Genomic DNA, 20,527 nt, shown 5'->3' on the forward strand with positions numbered 1-20,527 from the left:
ACTGCCCATCAGAAAAGATTGTTTTCCCTACTAGGAAAAAGTCTGAATGCTTCCACTCTGACTTGTTTCTTTCAGAGCCTATTTATGCAATTAATGCCAAAACATCCTATATGACAGAGGTCCTTAAAATACTGCTGTTTTCCTTGGACTACTGAGTATTTGCGTTACTGAAGAAATGTATTCTCTTATGTTTAAGGAAGCACTAGGGAATAATAATGCAGACACAGACGTAACGTGGTCTAAGGTCAAACAGGCAGCTTCGTAAAGTTCTAGCTGTGCAGGGCTTGCTGCACATTGCTTCAAATATATAAGCTCTAGTTTTTGAAACATGATCTGTAACGAACTGAGCAGAGCGCAAGCAGAGAGAGACAGCAAAGTCTGAGAAAACTTTTTGTGACCGAATTTTAGATTGTGAATTCTTCAGACTGGGGTGTATGAGATGTGAGGGCCTGACTGTGATTTGAGCCTTGAGTAACTCTTGCAAAGAAAATGTTATAACCTAGTAGTGCTGCTGGGTGGATGGGGTTTGGAGAGCTAGGATCAAGATACAGTGAATCATTCTGAGGACCATTTCTCAGAAACAGCAGTGGTCTACTCACTCTTCTCCTGTCAGGAGAAAAGCCTTGTGGCACCCTACAGTAATTTCCTTGGATTTCCTGTTTTCAGACTCCTTTTATGAATGCAGGATGTCATTAGGTACAGTTTAAAAATTATAAACAAAACAAACATATGACGTCTTCAGAAGGCACAAGGGATTAGAGGGGTTTCGTACTTAATACAGTAATCCTCTTTTGGAAATATATCTTAGAACCTTAACAGTAAGTTAATGCTTGTTTCTTTGTTAAGACTAAGATGATGTACAGTTCTTTTTCTTGGCAATGTTAGTGCTGGCTCATCTATTAGCTAGGGTAACTGATGCTTGTGTCCTGTATCTACAAAAACCAAAACAAACTCAAAAAACAGTGGTAGAGCCAGTCCCAGAACATCCACATATACTCCAGAGACTGGCCAGTTTTCTAAAACTTTTGTCCTTCCTCTTCTTCCACTCATATATTGTTGGTTTCTTTCTGTGGTTTTTGAAACATCTTCATCGCTATTGCCCAAGCAGGAACGTCCTGCCTTGTAATTCTGCAACCTGCAATATGCTTCATGTATCTCAGCCACATCAACAGGGTTCCCATTTCTAAGACACAAATAGAAAAATACTGTTCTCTCTCTCTCACAGCTCCAAAGTCAGTTCTCTCTCTTTTGATGCTGTGGTTTGGATTTGTGTTTCAAGGAGCAATGCTGTTGCTATCTCCTTTCCCTCCCACAAAGGTAGTGGGCAGCTCCCTCCCTCCCTCCCTGTCAGCAGGGAGCTCTCAAAAAGAAATGCCAATATTTGCCTAGCTTGGTTTCTTTTAAAATGGCACCAAATTGGCTTCTCAGAGGACTGGGGGTTATGGATGCCTTGCAGTGCTATGCCCCGTGGGAGCTTGAAACACTGGGGCCCAGTCTGCCTAACCTGTGAGAGCAAAACTTCAAATGAGCAGCCAGAAGTGTAAATGCCCATTTAACAGAGGCAAATTAATTGTTCTGTGACTGCTGAGGGCAACAGGTCCTCCTCTCATTTCTAACCTAGAGGCAGGGGGTGGCGAAGTCACGTCTGTGAGTTCACCAGGCAAGGTGGCATCAGAACTGGGACTGCAACCCAGGTTCCTGGGAACCCAGTTATGCTACGTCATTACTGAGTTATGCTGTGTTCATGAAGGCTCTTGAGTTTTATAGTATAAGGAGAAAGGGGAACACAAATTAATTTGTAGGCTTTTCAAATTCTTCTCGAGTCTAAGCAGGAGTAGCATCCTGAAATGATCTTGGAGTAGCTGCACTGTTTAATCTCGGCAGGATTTTTACTTCAGTTTTAGATCCTGAAATCATTAATTTAAGTGCAGAGGATCATAAAATCTCTCTCCTCTGCTTAGCATTCTGTATCTTATGTTCATTTCAGAGACTTTTATAGATTTTTATTTTTTATGGATCTTTCCACCTTAACCACAGCATTGTAAGGAATTTATTCAAACAGCTTGTAGTTGTATATGTATGTATGCATATATCTATGTATAGGTATATATATGTGTGTGTGTAATATTTTGGCATATTATTACCTCAATAACATGGTTCAACAAACACCATTATTACAATAACAAAACAGGATTCTGTAGTCCCATAAGCATCTTTAGAGGAAAAAAGGTATGAGGCTCCTAAACCCAACCAAATGGAACTTGTTAGTTGTTGAAATACTGGCTGCTCTGTGCAGTATTAAATTTTTTTTTAAAAAAGTTGTTCCAGAATTTTCTCAAGTATTTGCTTTCTTGGACTTTTCATTGCATTAGTACAGGTATTTCAATAAAATTCATGGAGTGGAAAGGCTCTTCTGGCTGGGCAGGCCTGCGTAGCACTGTGGCCACAGAAGAAGCATAAAGCCAGATAGAACTGGCAGCATTTGTCCTAGGGTGCCCGGAGGTCAAGGACAGTGCTTGCTGTAAAATCACTGGGCATGGGATCAGCTTTAGGCCTTCCTTATCAATTGTTCTGCCGATCTGCTTCAAATTGGACGTGGAGTTATTAAATGAGAGGGTGGGGTCCTCATCATCCTCTTGATACCAGTCTAGGCTGTGACCGCCAAGAGAGGTTTTAGGGGAAGCCTGTCTATTAGGGCCTACAGCACTTCTCCATGAGCCCATGTCTCTGTTTACGGAGTGGGATGCCAGGTGAATTCAGCGCACAGCGTAACCTCAAAGGTAGTCTGAATGAGAGAGTGGTCTCGAACCTACTGTGGCCCTTTTTGTGGGAGGGAAAGAGAGCTTGCCCACAACTGTGGAAAGCCCTTGGCTGAAACAGGGAGGGACACCCGTTAATGGGCTGGGTTGCAGCAAGAGAAATTTTCGTTTCTATCCTAAAAGATGTTCATTCATCCCTACTGAGGCCATGTCCATCCCATGCACAACACTCCCTACTCCCATCCTCGGTTCAGGGCAGGTTCTTCACACAGACAGCCCATTTCCATCTTCATCCAGCCTCTACACAGGCTTTACCCTGTCCTGTCAGAGGTAGGGCATCGCCTCCCAGGCAGACCTGCTGCGTCTGGCCTGGCGCCATGCTGATAGAGGCATGTGGCAGCACAAAGGTGCAGGACAATCAGAAACACACTGCATAGACTTCCCATCATACAATCATTTTGTGGTTTGGTTTGGTTTGGTTTGTTTGGGTTTTTTTTAAGAGGTTTCGTGACAGCTTGCCTTACTTTACAAATATGTGCATAGAGCTTGATTGTTTGGGTCTGTCTGACTATGATTTGTACATCAATTAGTACCCATTCTGTTGTCAGCAGCAGTGGAAGGAGAAGGGCTGCCAGGTTAGTCCCTTCTAGGAGTGTGCAAGCCATTATGGAGCTCTTTTCTGTGGCCAAGCCCCTAGCTGGGCTCCTGGTTGTTAGCATTTACGTGCCAATTCCCGTACTAAATAAAATAATGCACTTACTATTTGTAGAGCTAGGGACATAGTAGTCACTAGTATTGTATGCTGTTGTTTACTTCTCTGAGTTCAAGGGGAGGGAAATCCTTAGTGTGCTGACCTGTCTCCATTTGGGACAACAATGGACAAATTCTGTGCTGTGGGCCCATTCAAAAGCTTTACGACTGGGTCAGATAACTGCAGAATGATACTTTTTCTTTTTTAGGTATTCCCTGTACTAAGTACTGGGGAATACTACAGGCATTATGAAAGCATTGTCTGAGGAAAACCAGCAATATTTTAAAGCACAAATGTGTACTTGCTACTGTCAGATGGGATTTCTCAGTTGTGTAAAATAACACATTAATGTAAACATGCAATTGCCTTTTTTTGATCAATGGGTTGCTAGTGAGTTGTTAATTACCTGGAGCTGAATGGAAGATGTTCACATGGGCAGCTGTCAAATGATGGAATGATTTTTTTGTAATCCTGCACATTTTGTATTGCTGTATCATATAAAAGTGTCATACATGTACTCAACTGGACAGAGGAACAGGGCAATTGCAGTTTGGAGCTGAAAAGAAAAATAAAGTAGTAACCTGCCTGATTGTCTTGCTGGGTACCCTGTAAGATATGACCAGGAATGCCTAGGATGTTTTAATTTGTATTTATCTCAAATTTTTATTTCTTTAATGTGAAGTTTTAATAACTTTGTAGTTTAACCGTGTAGGGACCTAATCTCCTTTTGCTGTCATCTAGTTTTCACATACTTATTTCCCACTCAGCTTGCCACGCAGCACTTTTGTAGTGATTACCTAATGCTGCAGTTTCCCTCCTACTTAGGTGGAGGTCCCTACCATTTCTGCAACACTGCTATTCGTATTCCACGCTGGGGCTAAAAACACCAGAGATGAGAGAGAGTAAGCCTGCATACTGTCTCCAAAAGCCCCCTTGCTTGTCCTGAATCAGGCTGTACTGTCACTGGAAGTGACTTTGTTTGGGTATGCTTAATTGCAGCCTGTATTTCATGGAGACATACGTTTCTGATGAAATGACTAAAAGCCTCTAGCATTAGTCAGCCTGATCTGTAAATCGTTTACCACCAATATTCAGCCTACCTATTCCCCAGCAACAGAAAAGGGAATCCCAAAGAAGGTACAGTTTGACATGTGCATCAGTCTCGGGTGGGCCCCTCTCTTTATTTCTCCCCATCTCTCTCCACAATATTGCATCCAGCAATATTTCCTCTCCAGAGGTAGAAAAGGACTGGATGCAGTTCATTCTGACATTATTTGGCAATGTACTCTGTAGAAAGCTGAGTGCTAGAACATGCCTGTTGACCCTCTCCCCTCCTCCTTTGTACAGGCTTGTGCAGTGGTTAGACCCTGCCAAAAGCAAGGGCAGCAAATTTCAGAGCCTAACCAAAATGTACCGCCACTGTCCTGTCAGATTGGCTGCAGACTATGCAAGTCTGAGGAGAAAAGCTCTCTGGCAAGCCGTGCATGTTAGATGTACCCAAGTGGCGAGTCAACGAGTTGGAGGCTGCCTGGGCAGACTGTGACAGAAGAAAACGTCCTTATCCACAGTTTGTCACTTGCACTAACCATTGTCTCTCTTGTTCTCTTATCTTCCCCAGGAACGAGTGGAGTATCTCTTTCTCATAATTTTTACAGTGGAAGCATTTTTAAAAGTAATAGCATATGGACTTCTCTTTCACCCCAACGCTTACCTCCGCAATGGCTGGAATTTACTAGATTTTATAATTGTGGTAGTAGGGTGAGTACCGACATTTTGTCTTTGAATGCACTGCACACGTGGGGATACTGGCAACCTTTGGGAGCATGAGGGTGGGTGAATGCTTGGTACATTACATATGGGTGATGTTAGAGGCTGCTGCCCATCATGTTCCTCCTACAACCACCATTTGTTCCTCCTGTGTTAGCCCCCCTACAGATTCCACGTTTTTACCAAGTTTTACTGTATAACCTAAAAAGACAGTTAACTCACTGGTCTTCTGCAGCTATAACTTGATTCATGCTAATTTCAGTGTGTAGCGATGATTTACCTTGGGGTAAAGATTAAGGATTGACAATCAGTTGATGTACATTTTCTGTGTGGTATCCCTTGCTGCTTAGCCTTTTCCAAGGCTTTTAATGGTTTGCAAGACATGGAAATTAAACTGCTCTTTGGGAACAGGGATAAAAAGAGGAAGCAGTGCAAGGCTGTTGGACAAAGTCAAATGCCTGAATATGCTTAATTGGAAGAAAATCCCTTGTAAATCTGTATGAATATTAAAAAAAAAAATCTAGGTGGGATCCTTTAATTAAGATTAGAGTTGGATGACAAATAAATTCTGCCATCTTGTGAACTTTTACTCTTTCTTATTCTCAAAGATGGATGAAAAATTTAAATCCCATGTTTTCATACTTACAAACAAAAATATGTTCTTCAGTTCAATTGCACTGTTCTGCTGGCGATCTCCACACTTGATTTTAACCCTTTTAATGTTTTAATCTTTTTAAAGACTAATTTTTCTGTTGTAGATCAAATTTCCACTTTGAGCTGCAACCTTTCTAATCCCCTTATTCCTCTCCGTCTTGTTCAAGCTTGGCATTTAATTCATTTGAATAAAAGCAATGTAAAACACCTTTTGCTTTTTCTTCCTAAGGGTAAGAGATAAGCAAGGGGTTTGAATTGTGGTTGTTGAAGGGAAGAGGTGAAGGATAAACTACGCCTGAAGACAAAGAGAACAAGTATTTCTTTGCTTAAGTAATTTGTCCCATCCTCCCACCACTCCATTGTTAGAGTTTCATCGCCCACAAAAACTTGCAGTCTTTTCACCTCTTTACCAAGGAAACCCCGCATCAGTTCATAGGGAAAATGTCAAAAGGGACGCTCTCAGTCATCAAAACCCCCTCATAATTTCTGCCCCAAATCAAAGTCTATCTAGCTTCTTGACCATTTTTATGGTGGCCCCAAAAAATTACATCAGCAAACTGCTGTGTGCCACCCAATCCCTCCCACTTTCTGTCATCATGGGGAAAAATGGGTGGAAGGAGAATTCCCAGTGAGGGGGAGGGAGGACAAGCTGGAACCTATTCTTAGTCCCAAGACCTCTCTACTTCCACATGGGCATAACGCTTCTCTTTATGGCAGTGCTGCCCAATTGCTTTTCTCCTTTATTCCTACCTGCAGCCAGAGGATCCAACAGCAAATTAGTAATTGGAAGTCAGAAAATCCCCAGCCCCTACCCTGGCATTGATGTCTACTTCTGTAGCTGGTTCTGCCTTTGAATGCCCTCAGATATCTCACCTGCTTGGGAATTGCTGCTTAAGTTGAAGAAAGATTGGAGAACAAAAGTCCTATGAATGTGATTATTCCCTTTTCATTTTTATGAGAAAGAGACTTTTTAAAGAGGACATGTTTCCTCTTCTTCTTCCATTGGAACACAAAAGAGCAGGGCTCCAGAAATCACAGGGCAGCATTATATCTAGTTTAAGTACAGTCCTTTTCAATTTTCCTACTAGGGCAGTTAATCAGCAAGATGATATTCAGAGTGAAATTAATTCCCTTGCCACTGACAGAAGCTGCAGCTCTCAGCTCTTCTATCTGCTCTTGCCTCCAGCAGCTCTCAGTCACTAGATGGCAAACAAAAAATGTAACTGGGGAGGGATTACATGAGTATAATAAACACGGCCAAGACCCCAAGGTCTCTGTTAAATAGTAACAATCTCAAGTGACAGATTCCACTTCAAGGCCAGATGGGTTCCTTTGATGTTTATCTGTTTAAACTCACTCATACAGTACCACAACCTATGCTGGTGCACTGCTTTTTCTCTCCATAACCGCTCTGCAAAATCTACGTGGTGGTACCATCTGTTACTGTTCTGCCCTGTCTTCTTTTCCTAGGCTCTGTCTGAAACCCCACAATGACATTATGTTTAAATTTCAGTGTATTTGAATATTTTGTCAAGGAGGAAGTCCTATGGAAAAGGTTTAAAATAAATTCTAAAGAGAGAGGGAGATGAGGAAGAAAGCAAGTGCTGGTAACGTTTCCTTGTGGTGTCTTTTTCTGCCTATTGATGGAGCTATTGGAGAAAGCTGAGTAATTTGGACACAGCTGTAGCACTGGACAGAGGCATTTATTTACTATGTGGGGCAAAGGATAGTGTGGGACTCATACCGGAAGCATCAAGTCCCCAAACAACTGTGGTAATTGCCATTCGTGCTTGTTCTGCCTTAGGAATCATCTTCATTTTCAAGGATGATTGCCCTTGCTACAAAAAATAGAAAGGCTAGGTGGAAAATACTTCTTCAAGTACTGTTAGAAGTTAAAGGAGCAAAAAAACAAGACAGGTTTTAGATCCTTTGTTTGTCTCTAAATCCACCTAGTATACACTGCTTACCACCTATATCTTGACGAGATAATACAGCAGAACTGGCTTAATTTATGTTAAAACACACAAGTCAATAGAGTAAGAGGAAAATGGACATGTGTAGGACCAAGCATAAATTCTAGAGGGAAGGCTCAGTTTCTATAAAAAAAATTTATAACAATGTGCCTGTATGCTTTGCCCTGCCTTCTGAAGATAGGTCCCCTGGTATCCAAAGGGATTTTAGAGTCAGTGGTTCTAACAAGGCCACAGGAATGCGCAGCAGCAGCAGCAGAGGGGAGCACTGAACACGACTGCTACATTTTCTGGAGAAAGGATGCACTTTAGACCTGTAGGCTTGTAACAGCTTATCATTCTTGCAGTGTGGGAGATCTGCTTATTCACCAGCTAAGTCTTTTAAAGCTTGATTCTAGCTTATCTTTAAATAGTCTATGACCCTGCTATAGCAGCACCATTAAATGCTGCTTTGAAGAAAAATGGCTGTGTGAGGGTATCAGTCAGAGGCTCTGTGGATAAGAACATTATTAGTTAAGAGTAGAGATCGCACCCCTAAGATGCCTAATGAGGCACAACCCACAAACACTAATGATTAGTCAAATTGTTTCCTGCTTCCTTAAGTTTTACTGTTCCTCTTTTGGAAAACATTAGAACTTACAGATATAATAGTGATGTCCTTTAATATTAGGCTGTTGGAGGAAATTTCTCTTGAGAGAAGACTAACTTGACAATGTTGTGCTAGAAGAATATCTGTCTTTCCTGGAAGTGCTGTGGTTTGTCTGCCAAGCACAGTCATTCTCCAAGGACATATAGCTTCTGCCAGAAAAAAAGGTGTCGTAATTTGAAAGGCAGTCTTACTTGGGAAGGTAAGCAGTGAAGGTATTTGGAAAGGATCTGAAATTCAAAGCAGACTGGAGAATGTGGTCACAGTATATCTCTTTCTGAAGACCTGTGGGGAGTTTCTAAAGGGCAGACCCAAACACTTTCACACTCACAAATCAGAGGTGAACTGCAAAACGTTGTGGAAAAAAAAATCATTGTACTTTACTATTTCTTTATACCTATGAGGATTCTTTCAGCTGTTTTTCTGCTGATTTTTGGCCTTAGAAATACCAAGCCTTCTGTTTTCTCTTTACATTCTGAAGGCCCTTGACAAGTTCTTTTTTTATGTTATAAAAATCAGTGTGCCCTCCCCACAGAGGAAGAGATGAAGAGCTGTAGAGCAGGTTACAGCCTTATCATGCTGCTCTTGGGGTCATCTAGCAAAGTGAAAACATTTTTAATATTTCAGATGTCAAAAGGGAAACAGAAAAATATAAGAAAGAAAAACAGTGAGGCTAGCTTCATACCTCACAAGTAAATGTAAAAATAAAAAAGTGGAATGTGTCCATACATGCATGTGTGTGACAGAAATTTATTTTCTGCTTTATAGTTCATGTGTGTCAAATTAAATTAGTTTAGGTGTAGTCATGCCACAAGTGAAATTCAGAAATCAAGATGCTGTTAATTGTGCTTCATCAGTGGAAAGTACTATCTCCAAATGAAAATGGGGCATGAATTTAGGCTGGTGGAAAGTAGTTAGCTGGAAGGAAATAAGATTGATTTCTCTATTTTATTGTTTTAAAATGGTGAGGTTTTCAGTGGCCACAAGAGATTAGCCCTCTTGCGTTTTTATACCATCCAAACTTTGATTTCTCTGTCAGCAGTGTTCTCACACCATGCTTGGAGCGTACATTTCAGCTAACTCATCTACTGAAAAGAGAAGGAAAGAACTGCACCTCGCTCCACCATACCTTCTGTAAGCTTTTCCCAGAGGTTTTCATCAAAGAGTAGATTTTCCCATGTAAATACAGGTAGAAGGACTCTGGCCTCCTGTTTTGTATCAGTAGGTTAACATCTATCCATCTTTTTTAGGATTGGAAAACAATTAGCTGAAAAACTAGGAAGAGTCTGTAGAGCTCATAGAAACTACAAACTGAATATGGGTTGTGGGTTTTTTTTCTTAATTAGAGGATAATGGAAGGGGCTGTCAGAAGCCTTACATTTCTTCTGTGTCTTATCATTGGTGCTATTTCTGAACAGGACATTTAATTATTTTATTTTTTTTCCTCCCCTCTGGGTCATAATGAGTTACAGCCAAAAAAGCGTGTGGTAGTTGTAGCCTCTGAGTCATAGATATTTGCCCATGCCCTAACTCAGGAGGCAATAGGGACAATGTGAAGTAGGATTGGCAAGATGTACTATATATTTGAAGAGTGGAGTAGAGATTCAGTACGCCAGATTGGGCACAGTCTAGACCCCAATACAAAAAGGAGAGAGAGTGACATTAATGAGAGAAATAAAAAGTTGTATTGCATTAGTAAAAAGCAGAATTAGTACAGGGAGAGATATTAAGCATGGAATAAATGCGTTAAAGCAGGATTAGCAGGAGTAATGCAATTCAAGTTTAAACGTAGGTTTGTAAATAAGGAGCAGCAGGAATTACTGCAAATTATTCCTGAAGTACAGTAGGCAGATGACTGTGGGTACCTCAAGACAGCATGGTTGGCACATCAATGCTGGAGCACACAAACAGGGCCAACTGGCCTGCAGTGTAGCTGCATTAGTCTGGGAAGGCACACTCTAGCTCCAGTGGAGTAGCCATCCTACTGGTCGTGTTTCCACTCCTCTTGAATTAATTTAGGACATGTATAGCTTTTCCTAGAATGCAGAAATCTAGAGCAGCTCATGGCTTGTCCATTGCATGGGTCGCAGGAGAAATGCCTTTGGTGCCAGCTGCCAAGAGCTGCTGTTTGGTAAAACATGGGGCCAGTGATAATGGGGACCAGGAGAATGGACCTTCAGTTTTGTATAATTGCTGACTCAGAGTTCCTTGAGATTTCTTATCTTCAACATTGCGAGAGAGCTGAAAAACAGCGTAAGAAACCTTTTGCAGTGAATTCTTTTTCCTCCAGAGGATCCCAGGAGACTGGGACTGTTGTATAGGTATGTCACTCATCATCTAGTATGGGAATTCTGTTGACTAGGAAGATAGAAATGTTTGAATAAGAAGTAGGGCATATTTCTAGAGCTTAATCACTAGCTTACTGAAAATACATTAGGCCAAATTTGACCTACAGCGTTTCTATTATGAAGACCAGCAGAAAATTGCAACTGTGTAATTTGTGTACACAGCTCAAGAAATACATACATTCCAATAATTCATGTTCTTTGCATCAGCCCTTGTTTATCTCTCTCTGTGATATCTGTAGTCAATGCAGTATTTCTCATAGGCTCTGTTTTTGTCTTCTCTGCATCCTGCTTCTCAGTCTGCAACACCTACAAACTCAGCATCCAACCTCGCCACACACAGTTTTTCCCACGCTTGTTACCTAGTTGTTAAATCTTTCTGCAGTGCTTGAAGTTGAGGCTCTGAATAGATCCAGTTAGGAGTTCCTCAGTCACAGCTGACAAGTTTTATAAGACTCTTTATATGAAATTTTTTTAAAAACTGCTTTAGAATCTAATTTCGCATTTGCACTCCCCTAATCCATGTTTTTGTGCGGATTTAGTGCTGGGGCAATGTGTTGGCTTAGATGCTTCAGTAAATGAATCCTTCTTTTTCTATCTAGGGCAAGCTCTCTATGTTTGTTGGCTCTATCAGTAAGTTTTAACGGTGGACTGCAGGGATTGGAGCTCCTTGTAAAGCAATCAGGCAGCGCAGTCTCTGCTTGATATGCAGTTTTGGGGGCTCTCTGTGGAATATGCCAGTCAGGGCGTATAGATGAGAACCTGACAGAGGCACTGCAGACTGCAAAGTCTGAGAGAGAAATCAGCCAGTGCTGAATCCAAGCCACTCCAACTAGGCTGTTTCTGGCATCCCAGGCAGCTTCTTTAAAGTTACCTCTGGTACCTCCATGGCACGCTAAGGGCCAAGGGGTCTCTGCCACTCACAGGCAAGCATTTTCTACTGAGTGCCAAACATCCATTTAGACTGGAACAGCTTTTAACCTCTACGGAATTTGGCTGGGTTCAAACTGATGACTTTAAGGCTGAAAGCAATGTCATTAGCAAATTCATGAGGAATCCGTCCTCCCCCAAAGGTACTAAAGTTTTACCAGAAAAATGGAAGCTGCTTCCTGAAAGCTAATTTATTAAATCAAGTTCTTATTAACACATAGGGTAAGCCTTCAGCTCTTTCACAGAAGAACATTGTCTTTTCTTCCTTGCTCTGCCTTTTCAAATGTGTTCCAAGTGAAACATCTTCTCCTTAAAGCAGCTACTCCTACTAGCCAAGATAAAACATTAAGACTGGTATAATAAAACATTCTAATAATAAGACTCCTACAGTTTTGCACTTTCCCTAGCCAATGCGTCAGGGAATTTACAAATGGATACACAAGCACATAATCTAAGCATATTGCCTTATCTAAAAATTGGCACCTTGAAGGATCCCTGAGTTTTACACCAAGTTCTGCCTGCAGTGACCTTGGTGAATCTCAGTTCCTTGTAAAATGGGTGACAGATAATTCATGATTGGATTAATTATGGATGATGATTTTTTCCCCATGGTGGATTGCTGGTTAATAAAGACAGCAAAGTATTGGCAGCAGAAAGGGCAAAACCTAAAATTTGTGCTTTCTTGCCTTTCTGCCCACTAAGTAAGTCCGGACTGTCTGGTAAGGACAGCCTGAAGGCTGCCTTCAGAATCTGACCCACGTGCTCTGCTGTTGGTGACCCTTTAAATTCAGCACAAGGCATTGCCAGAAAGTCCATTTTGAAGCACCCGGCAAGCCCCAGGACACAGGGCAGGGACCACACATCCACGTGCTACCAGGCAGGCTGGTCGCTGTGGTAGTCCATAGCTGGCTGTAAGAAGCCATTAGGCTGAAGGAGTATGTCGTGTTTATGTCTGCTCCAGAAACAAGTGTATTGCAAATGGTATAGACATCACCATTAAGCTATTGCATATGGGAAGAGTCTGTCTCTCCTCCACCATATGTGAATGTCGACTGAGTTGTGTGACACTCTTCACAGGTCTGTGAGATAGTTTGGGTGATATGATGATGATGATCTCTGTTCCTGTTTAGCCCAAGCCTTGCTGTCTGCCTACAGATTGTTTCCTCTTTCTTTTTGCAGGCTTTTTAGTGCAATTTTAGAACAAGCAACCAAAGCAGATGGGGGGAATTCAATAGGAGGAAAAGGTGCCGGATTCGATGTTAAAGCACTGCGGGCTTTCCGAGTATTACGTCCGTTACGGCTGGTGTCTGGAGTACCTAGTAAGTAACAACATTGTTTTTCTTTTATGTATGTCTGTGGTGTGTCATGGGGCAGGAGTAATTTGTGTAACAATTTTGAAGATAGAGTGAGATGCAGATTATTTTTGGGGTGTGTGGGAGGCCTTTTTTCAAATTAATGTATCCATGATAAACGTGATATTAAACAAAGGATGACCAAAACAGAGCTGAAGGGGAATGGAAGTTTCATGGTATGTCAATCTGATTGTGCAACCTTTATAAACTGAAAGTGGGAGATCCAAGATCTTCATGATTTCAAGTAAAAGATCCTTTAGATAATTGTAAAGTGACAGTGTATTGTTGGTATTATAAATACTTGACCTTGATGGAAGTGTTGTATGGTCATTTATGTTGATTTTGGAGGGAGAGGAGTTTTTCATTAAAATTACATTTTCTTCTTCACACATGATCTGATCAAGAGCACTGGGAACAATCTAGAACCAACAAGACATAGGGTAATGACACAGTCATGTTCTTTGTTAGTCTTATTTGCTTAAATTATTTATAATGTCTCTGAGAAAGTCCTCAAGCGCCTTTTGATAGTCTAACATCCATTTTCTTATTTACAATGAAGGTATGAGTAACTGGAAGTCTAGTAATTCTATTGTGGAGGTGGAATATGGACATCACAGTGTGGGAGGATTATATCACGTGGCTTGAGAGTTTGTTATAGGCAGGACCTACTAGCCTTTTGGAGAGAGACTTAGTTGAAAGCTGTCATTGCTTTCCATGTTTATAGCAATGAGAGATGTAGTTGGCAGGAAAGGAGTTAATCTTCTCTGGAACAGCTGTGGAGAGAGCTTTGTTTATTTTGTTTGGGAAGCTTGCTAGTTTGATATCTTAAAGTACTTCTAACCTTAGTCATTCAAAAACCTTGAGTCAAGTTACCATAAACTCTGTGAGATCAGCTTAAAAACCATGATTTAGTTGTTAGGAAAAATAAGTGTGAGTTTTTTTTCTTTGGCTTGTTTTCTGACCCACTAGGTTATATTAGAGCCATGTTTGCAGGCTTTTCTCCACAACCATAAAGGGTAGAAATTTTTTAAATGAAAGGTAAGAATCTCTGTGGAAGGAGCTGAAGCACTGATAAAAGCAAAAAAATACTGAGGCAATGGACAGCTCTACTATTTGGTCTTATAAAAAGCTATGCTTGGTAAACTGTCCGCAAGGCCTCAGCTTGTGCCCAACTTGAGGTTACTTTAGGCATCATTTGATGATGTTCAAAAACAGAAAATAGAAAATAGAGTAGAAAATACTGAGAAGCAAATGCTGTCTATTGGGCAACTAAGGAACTTCCCCTCTGATACAGAATTAACATCCACTATTCATGCCACCTCTGTTAGGAATTACTGCAGTGGGTTGTTTCATGCAGACAACCGTGTACCATACAGTACCTTCAGTCCATGCAGAATGCAGCTTTTCTTTTGGCCAGATTTGTCTCATGAAGAGTATTCTGTCTGTGGTCTTCAGTCTGCACTGGCACCCGCTTAATTCATGGCTGTAAATTAAGGGTTTGTTGTTCTTTCCTAGTCCTTCTCTGATCTAAGTCTTTTGACACTTTCTGGTTGCGTGCCCACTGTATGGTAAAGGGGAAGGTACTCAAATTTAAACATCTGTGAACTGGAGTGTTTTCGGTGAGATGCTGCTTGTGCTGGGACATGTTCTGAGAGTTGTTCTGACATAGGCTGAGCTTAACTGTGCTTATAGTTCTTGCTGTTTTGGAGAGCAACATGTGTTCCCCGAGAGAAAGGTGTTTTGTTACTACTGTTCAAGTCTCTTGACCAGTGCTCTTAGAGGACTAGAGGAAGCTGAGGGAGCCAAATCTGACACAGTTCATATCCATCCACATATATGATCTTGACCCCAGTGTAGACTAACTAATAGTCCATTTGCGGGTTTTCTCATCAAGAGAATTATTTAATTTGCACCAGAGCAGAGCCACGGAGCCTGGTGCATGCTACCAAACATTTGGTCTAGACAATGAAATGCCAGTCCAGTGTGAAGCAGGCAAACCATCAACTTGATCTGACAGACATCCTGTATTAGTCTTTATGGTTCTGACTAGGGACATATTTATTGAACCAGGCTTCTTCGGGGCTGGTGTGGCTTTCAGAAAGCCTGCTGGGGTCTGTAGCTAATATGGCCTCAACCTTCACTGGGCATTTTTTAATTGTACAAATGCCTGTTGATTAGCCTAGATAGATTTTATCACATCTGTATGTATTAGAGTGTAACTTTTCTCATGAGGCCTTTTAGATAAGATTGCCTAAGCCAACCATAAATAGTACATTACAGGATTACATTATTACATAATAAGTTAGTGCAGGGGTTTAGAAGTCAAATCTCTGCGTCCCATTCCAGTTCTGTCCCTGAGACATCATAAACACCGGTGGGCAAGTTACCAACATTGCACTTGCTGTGTTTTGCCATCCATAAAGAAATGCCTTTTGCTTCCTTCCCCTTCCAAAATGTAGTAGACTTCCACTGTGAGGGGACAACCCGCACGGATTTGTCCTAAAATTACATGAATGTGACATGTACTGCAATTTATTCTCACTTAACAGACTCTATAAGTGTATGGAAGCGGCATCTCATTAGTAAGAGGGGATCCTCTGGGTCATTGGCAGCTGCCTTCTGCATGGAAAGCCCAACATCTGCTGCTTGGCTTGAGGTCAAGATCTAACTACCGCTATTTGGAAAAAAAAGTGTAAAGCACAATGATTCTTATAAACCAAATTTATGAAGAACATGGTGAATTTTTGCATGCAAATCTTAAACTCATCAGGATTGGGGTTGGGAAATAGGTTGTCTGAGGTGGAGAGGTTGGCTTGCAGCATAGAATCATTTTTTCCGAGTCAAAAGGAGTTTGCGTGGATTTCTTTTCTCTCTGGCTCAATCCATAGGAAATAATCCAATTTAAGAGGGACACCTTTTGTATTCAGGTTTGAGAATTTAAAGACCTGTTTCAGAATATAGAGCATTTGCACATAAGTATGATTAGAATTAGGGGAGAAACATATTAATTGCCCTCTAAAGTAAATTACTAGTGTCTGCATTTTGCAGATGGAGAGACTGAAGCAAAAGTTCAAGTGTAACACTTTCAGAAGTGGCTTCTAACTCTGTGTGCCTCATATTGGCTACCAGTGCTAGACACCTGGGTCAACAGGGGTATCTGAAAGCTTCAGATAGATGGATAGAGGACGTTAGCCTCAGAGCTGAGAAATCATTCTCTGTAAGTCTCATCCATGCTTTGTTCCTGGGACTTGGCTGTCTCTTGCCAGAAAACATCTCAGTGAAGAATTCAGGGACTGTTCAGTGCAGGAAGTGGTTCATCTGCAAGCAAAGTTGGTTCACCCACAGGCAGACAAGCAAAGGTACCTTTGACAATCTTTGTTAGGATTGAACTGTCCCAGGCCCCAAATTACTTTAGTGCCTCCTAAAAGCAAAAGGGTTTGAGGTCATGAATTCAACAAAGCCTGAGGACTATGTCTGGATGACTGTGATGGGCACATAAATACTTCATAATCTTTAAGAGAATAGATGATATTTTTATTCTTTGTGGTTATAGGGACATTCACTAGACCACTTGTGATAAGGAAGGAGATAGATATTTTGCTTAAAAGATGAGACAGACGTTTTTTACCTGCATGACAAAAACAATTGTAGCATCATGGGAGAAGCCTTCAAAGGCACTGATTTTAATGTCTTTGGGTCCCCATTACACCTTCAAAAATTGGTATTAAGTATTTACACATTTCCAGGCAGTGCAATAGGGATTGCTTGTGTTGTTTTGGGTTTCGTTTTGTTTTGTTTTTTAAAAAAAAAAGTAAATTGAGTTCCTTTCCTGAAAACTTTTTTTGGAGTGAGAAGTACAGGTTTTGCTGTAACTATGTGAGGTGCATGGCAGAGCAGTAGATTAGATACTTCCCACAGCTCTCATCGCAGTGCCGACAGTTGCTTTCTGAACAAAATAAAATTTCAAAGAAATAATTAAGCAAACTCTTTTTATTATTATTATTATTATTATTATTATTATTATTATTATTATTATTATTATTATTATTATTATTATTATTTCATTTCTAACTCTTTATAAAGTCATACTGCTTCTGGAAAAATGATCCGCTTCCAGTCTATTTAGCCTGGCATTAACTTGTAAATTAATGGTGAATATTTTCAAAAGCAGATGGATGATTTAGGTTTCACACGGGTAAGTCACTTCTGAAAATTAGACATAAGCACTTTATCTCATTGATACACAGGCCAGACTTCACTGTTCAACTATTCTGTTACAGCATACTAACATAATTCTTGTAGTGCATACTTTATTTCAGTTGCTGAAATAACTTTACTGCTGGTGTACCAAAGCTGTCTCCTTGTAAAAAAATCTTCATATGGGCATTAAAGCACCCATCTTAATGTGGCATTAAGATCAATATATTGGTTTGAGAAAGGAGAGAGAAGGAAAACAATTCCCTTGATGGACATAAGTAGACAAGTGCAAAATCAACATGTACACCAAAACTTAATCACTTTAGTATCTTGAAAACCATTACCCAGTATCTCCTTTGGCAGGAGCTTAAAGCATTGCAAAGCTTTCTATGGACAGAATCAAGTCTGCCCTTTTGTGTTAAGAGTTCTCTGTTATTACTCTTCCATCTCCATTTTACATTATTACATATTTTAAAACTTGTTTTAAACATTTTGTGCTTGAGAAGGGCAAAAAGAAGCATCCAATTCAGCAATGAAGAAGCATGATCCAATTAAAAAAGAAAATCACTCCTGACTATTGGAAAGGGCAATCAGTTACTCCTACGCATGCTAACTTACACCCATTTGACTTATTAAATTCCATTTCTATCACCTTTATTCGTGCTGCTCAATTATACCACCTCATAACATTCTGTTCATCCTCTTTACGTTGTACTTCATCTTCATGTAACTACATTGTTGCCACTAGTTATTGCCTATCTGATATCTGCCAAACTTAATTTACAAGCTCTTCTAGATAGCTTGAAAGCCATATAATTTGAGTAGATATTGTGCTCCATGTTTGTATTTTCAATGAGATCCTCTGCTGACTACCCAGATTTATGTGGGCAGAAAACCATGATATCCTTACTAAAGCTAGAGAGAAAACTTGACTGTTCCACTAGGACAAAAATTTGTCATATTTTTTCTTTCCTTTCTTTAAAAAGAACCACAAAAAGCTAAGCCTGTGATGTGTTCAAGCTTCCCTGGAGTCTCCTACAGGAAGGAGTTACTCAAAGGCAGTGTAGGTAGGTCTCTAGCACTAGTACTTACATGGTCTACTGGAGATGCAATAATCACATAACTAGGAAACAGAGGGTATGAGCAAAAGAACGTAAGCCAGACCCTCCTCATGATAGTGCAATATCCTTCTGTCAGTGAAACAACAGCATGTAACTGGCTTGTATATTTTTTCAGTTAAAATGAAGACAGACTAGGATTTTCATGTATGAATGCCTAGAGATGACTACCTTTACGTGTATTTAAATAACTAACTAGAGCAACTAAAATTTTGGAATGATGCTGCTGTTGAAGTCCACGATTGCTCTGAGTTCATGTGAAAATTGGGCACCTTCAGACAAGGTGAATGAAAAATTTAGACATTTTTAGATTTTGGTCTGTCTCATTACAATTGGTTCTCATTTGCCATGAAATGCTCTTCTCTATTAAAATTTACAATGCTTTCTCAGGCCCAGAAATGTTCTCTACCCTATATTCATTGCAGCGTTTTCTCATTACCACAGCCTTCTTCCATCCTTATCCCAAACTCTCTGGCATTAATCAGATTGTTTCTTTGAACTTTGTAGTATGTAGGAAAGTATCCTGTCTTTACTTGCAATGTCCTGATAGATCTGAGCCATTCAGGTGTGTATATATGATGCCACATCCATGCTTACAAGGTGTTTAGGCTATAGTCTAAATTTCCCAATTAGGATTGTTCTTAACTCTAAGACTGTCAATTTTTCTTTTTTTTTTTTTTCCCCTTTTAAAAGAAATATGATCTAATCTAATGATTTCAAATCATAGGGGAATTCTGCCTGTATGATCTCATAATTCAGAGATACCCCCCACTGAAAGAAAAATGAGGGGACTTTTATAACAAAATATAGAGTAACTTACAGAGTTTAAGACAGTAGGGACATGTCAGGCTCACCATGGTAATCCTCCGAACATAAGACTAAGCAAATCCTCTATCTCATGTTTGATTCCAGGACTCTGAATTTGCTCTTGAATGATTTACAAAAAATAGGGGTTTGATGCTTGTTGCCTATCAGAAGGCCTCTTAGTGCTCTGAGCTAGAAACTGGTACTATACTGAAGACTTAGTCTTCAACTACACCTGATTTGGAGATAGTATACCTAACCAGGGGGGAACAGACACAACGTTTTCTCTCTTGTGTAATCCTTGTAAAGCTGAATTTGTCTAGAGGCCAAATTGAACTCAGGTGTAATTGAAGCATCCTCAAAACCACTCTACCCAGTGTGTGGAGAAGGCTGGGACGGTAAATAAGGATCAAGCACCATGCAGAGATCCCAGTTCCTGCTGCAGGCACACCTCCTCTGAAAACTTACATTGTGCCTGTACTGTATAAAGCAGGGAGAATGAAATGGTGATTTTTAACTACCCTTAAATGCCCTTTCCCAGGGTGAAATTCACTATTCTCCTTTGTAGCATCATGTCAGCTTGAGTGTGCCAAACCGCTTTACTGGAAGGTGAGGATGGGAATTGGAGCAACTCTACATGTAGTTAGTTCTTTCTGTACCTCAGTGTGCAGTGGTGACATTCACCTTACCCCATCACTGGCACCTGACTGTCTGGCCTCTGATTGCCCTCCTGCTTGGGCTTGCGATGCCCTTCCCAACCACTGAGACAATGCAGCTCAATCTATTGCAATGATTCCATTTTACAGCTGTTGAAATAAACACACCCAATGCAGTTATTTGGCTTGCATTTGGGATTTATTTTTTTTTAGTGCACAATCAAAATTTTCAACTGTAATTTCTCATTGTTTTCTGCACAGCCCAAGAAAATTATCACCACTTTATATAGTTGAGGAAATAATGTAATTGAGGTAATAAACACAGAGAATTCAAGAAATCTAAAATGACATCTCTTTGGAGAACCATGCATTTTTGGAACACAGCAAAGAAATGTGAGCTGTTGCCTGCTTCTATATGTTGAATAGCACATATTAAGTCTTAAGTTTTAAGCAAATACTAACTGGCAGTCAGGAAGACAATTTTTTTTCAAAATGTGTATGCTTCTGGCAAAGTATAGTTGACAGTCATCTCTTTTGCACATGGTTTGCATTTATACACTGTCACTGGTGGAGCTAGG

General features: G+C 40.4%; 1 protein-coding gene across 17 annotated transcripts in view; it reads left to right on the forward strand.

Moving 5' to 3' along the window:
- The window catches only part of CACNA1C (calcium voltage-gated channel subunit alpha1 C), a 448,320-nt gene that overhangs the window by 236,816 nt on the left and 190,977 nt on the right, over positions 1-20,527 (forward strand). For all 17 annotated transcript variants that reach the window (XM_030040267.2, XM_030040270.2, XM_030040271.2 and 14 more), the window contains exons 4-5: positions 5,129-5,268; positions 13,002-13,141. In XM_030040267.2, coding sequence (XP_029896127.1) covers positions 5,129-5,268; positions 13,002-13,141 — 280 coding nt within the window. The remainder of the gene's footprint in view (positions 1-5,128; positions 5,269-13,001; positions 13,142-20,527) is intronic.

The sequence above is a fragment of the Aquila chrysaetos genome, chromosome 17 (genome assembly GCF_900496995.4).
Source record: "Aquila chrysaetos chrysaetos chromosome 17, bAquChr1.4, whole genome shotgun sequence".
Classification (NCBI taxonomy): domain Eukaryota; kingdom Metazoa; phylum Chordata; class Aves; order Accipitriformes; family Accipitridae; genus Aquila; species Aquila chrysaetos.